We start from the raw sequence: 3,584 nt of genomic DNA, 5'->3' as shown, positions 1-3,584 counted from the left end.
AATGTTTAAGCTAATGGGCCAAGATGTTTGAAATGACTTTTTAAGGTCTGGTCCTACTAACTTAAGGCACCATTTTGCTCCATTTTTAACTATATTTTTTAGGTCCTCACCATTTCCTCTGAGTTTTCACATATTATTTATTTTTCTTATGTTAACATAATATAATAAAAATATATATCATTTTAAAAAATCTATATATAAAAATTAGATAGGTAATAATTTTTAAAACAAAAATTTAACTATAAGAATTTCAATTAAGTTACAAATAGTTATGCAAATAATAAACATTTTACATGGAAACATGGTTATCAAACTCTCGAGTTAACTCGTAAACACGTTCCCAGACATGGCTTCCAAGTTAATTTGGAAGTAAACTCGATTTCTGCGTAAACTCAATTAAATCGACTGTAAAATCGGTATTTATGTAAAATCTGCGAGCTTGAAAATTATATATTTAATAAAATGCATCAAAATTAATGACAATAATTCGTGTATTTATGTTTTACAATATTTATTTTTATGAACAATATAATTATAAATTTTATTTATTTAAAGATATATAATTTTGTAAACTTATTTGAATTAAGATATTATTTATATAATTTTTTTTCAATGAAGTAAACTCTTATAAGTTTACGAGTCGAGTTTACAAGTCAAGTTTACTCGACCCTCACAAGTTTACATAAACTCTCGAATTTGATAACTATGAAAAGAATGTAAAAAATTTATTGTCAAATTTTTTTTTGTTCATAAATGCTTAAACTTCATTTAAAATAAGTCCATATGTGTAGATGTCACATAGTTTCAAGACACCACAATAAGAAATGATAATGAACAATATAAGAAAAAACATGTATACCAAACTAAAAAACAATAATGAACATGACAATGTTTACTAAAATATGGCAAAGTCCACAATACTGTATCCACACAATTATAACAATATTTTAAACAACAAAACATTAGTAAATATGGAAAATTCATATTGAAAATTGTCCACTGTTTACATTAACATCATAATCATAAATATCATATCAAAATATAAACCTTGAAACAAGCACCAAATACCAATGGTTTCTCAGGCATTCAGAAATAGATAACATACATTCAAAGAAATTTATATCCACCTCCAGTTTGGTGTAACATTGCATCTATCTCATCCCCATCTTCCATCTCTAGCTGCACATTGTAACAGTTGCATTATACTTTGCAGCAGTTAATAAAGAAAACTTTGAGGTTACAAAACACAACCAAACTATGTTTACCTCATCTGGGGTTTGTTCAGCTCTAAGTCTTCTTCCATCAAACAAGAAAGCAATTGAGCTAAAATCTACAGATTGTCTATCACAGTATGCATTCATGAGTTTCTTCAGCTGAGTGCTTCTTTTAATCCTGAAGAAAACCTCATTACCATCCTACAGAGAAATCAACATCAGAAGCATGAAAAATGTGTAAGAAAACCTCATTACCATCCTGCAGAGAAATCAACATCAGAAGCATGAAAAATGTGTAGAAATATTCTTCCAAAAGAAAATTGTATTAGGAAATAATGTTTGTTGGATAAAGATAATAAAACAACATAAACATGTCATAGTTTCCAAAAATGCCCCAAAAAGATAGGTAAAGAAACTAGATCAGAACAGTGAACATGTCTACATGACAAAAGAACTGAACTAACAAATGCATTATAAAAAAAATTGCATGACAAAAACAAACAAATTATACTAAATAATTCCATATTCACCATTCCACATATTTCTCATACTATATATATATACATATATATATACATATATATATATATATATATATACATATATATATATATATATATATACATATATATATATATATATATATATATATATATATATATATATATATATATATATATATATATATATATATATATCACTGTTTCCTAAAGGCAAAGTGAGAGGAGCGTTTCTCTGTTTTTCTAAACAAAGCAGAGTCATGGGATCAATACTAAAGTTTTCTTTGGTACAAATGAAAAGTAAATTGATTTGAAATCAACATAACTTTTTCATCATTTTGTTATAAAAGTCTCTTAATTTCAATTTTAAACTGTCATGAGAACAATAATTATGGATGATAGAAATGTAGTCATGTCAATAACAGATTAAAACTTTGAAAAATAGAAAACAAAATATTTCAAACAAAGGTAATAAGAGTGTCAAACCCTAAAAAAAACTTACTTAGCAAACATGAAGCATGACATTACAGTAGAGACAAAGACAAATTCAAAAATAACATTTTTAAATGATACTAAAAAGAAATTTTTCTGAACATAACACAAAACTAGTATTCAGAATATTTAAAACAGTCACAGTTGAATTTCTACAATTCAAATTCAAGACAACTTGTTAATGAAAATTATTCAATGAAAACTACTTAGAACAAAAATCTCTCAAAACTCAGTTTCAATGAAAACTGCCTAAAATGAAAATCTGAAAATCTCTTAAATATCAGACATACTTTTTCTTGGGTAAACTAAAGTAACCTCCAGTCATTAATGCCTCCAAATATCATTTAACCATTATCCTTTCTCAGTAGATATTTCTCCATGTAAACTCAACACAAATCCAATAACATTTTCAAGAAGTAAAATTATACACCAATCATGCAATAAGATATCATGAAGCCAGATGATTGAAACTACAGTAAGGGATAAAGAACATGTTCATGCATAAGAGAAACAAAATCACAAAAACCAAAACACACTAATTTTATTTTATTTCCTAACAACAATAATGAAATTGAAGAAAGTGAAGATGAACAGAGGATTGAAACCTGTCCCTTGACTTTGAGATTGATATGTGCTCCTTGATCAGAGCCCTTCTTCTCCTCTTCCTGGCTTCCTCTGCCTCCTGATGAAGACATTTTCAAGCTTCACACCTTGTTCGTACTCTTACAGTGAGAATTTGGTGTGTTTCTATTGCAAAGAAAACAACACCTTTGCTCAGTATATATAGTAGCGTAGTGGGTACGAACGACACAAATCAAGAAACACGTGCCAGTGCGTTAGTTTTACGCTATGTAGATATTGTGTATGTCTGTGAGTTGCCACTGGGGTGGCCAATCCCTCAAATTTATGTGGGTCCTCCCAATTTATAGATATTACACCATGGCATTTTTTGTTTAATTTGTTATACACGAACCTGTTTGTTCTATCATAGAAAAGAATACATATATTTAAAGAAAAAATATTTTTCTACATTAACAACTCACTTTTAAAAGTATTTTGGTATTGAAAATTTTAATTTTTATATTTATTAAAAAGGAAAAATTAAAGATTAAAACAAGGTTTAATTCCTATTTTGGTCCCACTTTTCGTAGGGTCTGTTCAAATTGGTCCTACTTTTTTTCAAAAGTTCACTAAGATCCCACTTTTCGCAAAAACGGTGCAAGTTAGTCCTTTTTGGTTACGGCGTTAAAAAACTAACGGCACAGCTGCCCAGCTGGAAGAAAACTGATGAGCTGTACATTTTTTTGTTGACGTGGCACTCTACATGGCAATCACCTTGCAATTGCAACCTTCAACCTCTGCCCCAACTCTCTTCCTC

General features: G+C 28.6%; 1 protein-coding gene across 1 annotated transcript; it reads right to left on the bottom strand.

Moving 5' to 3' along the window:
* Nucleotides 1-945: 945 nt before the first annotated feature.
* LOC108328355 (small ubiquitin-related modifier 2) lies at nt 946-2,975 on the bottom strand. The gene is made up of 3 exons (XM_017562214.2): nt 2,812-2,975; nt 1,266-1,415; nt 946-1,179 (listed from the first exon to the last, which is right to left on the bottom strand). Exons 1-3 carry the CDS (start codon nt 2,899-2,901, stop codon nt 1,108-1,110), a joined length of 312 nt encoding a protein of 103 aa, XP_017417703.1. The 5' UTR covers nt 2,902-2,975; the 3' UTR covers nt 946-1,107.
* Between the last annotated feature and the right edge of the window lie 609 nt (nt 2,976-3,584).

This window comes from Vigna angularis, chromosome 2 (genome assembly GCF_016808095.1).
Source record: "Vigna angularis cultivar LongXiaoDou No.4 chromosome 2, ASM1680809v1, whole genome shotgun sequence".
Lineage (NCBI taxonomy): Eukaryota > Viridiplantae > Streptophyta > Magnoliopsida > Fabales > Fabaceae > Vigna > Vigna angularis.
The sequence above is the reverse complement of the archived record's forward strand: the minus strand, read 5'-3'. Positions and strand labels throughout refer to the sequence as shown.

Excerpts from the sequence above, each read along its gene's own strand:
- LOC108328355 (XM_017562214.2), bottom strand. The coding sequence starts at position 2,901 with ATGTCTTCATCAGGAGGCAGAGGAAGCCAGGAAGAGGAGAAGAAGGGC. Across the intron at positions 1,416-2,811 it reads ATCTCAAAGTCAAGGGACAG|GATGGTAATGAGGTTTTCTT; the intron begins GTTTCAATCCTC and ends ATTTCTCTGTAG. Across the intron at positions 1,180-1,265 it reads CTGAACAAACCCCAGATGAG|CTAGAGATGGAAGATGGGGA; the intron begins GTAAACATAGTT and ends TACAATGTGCAG.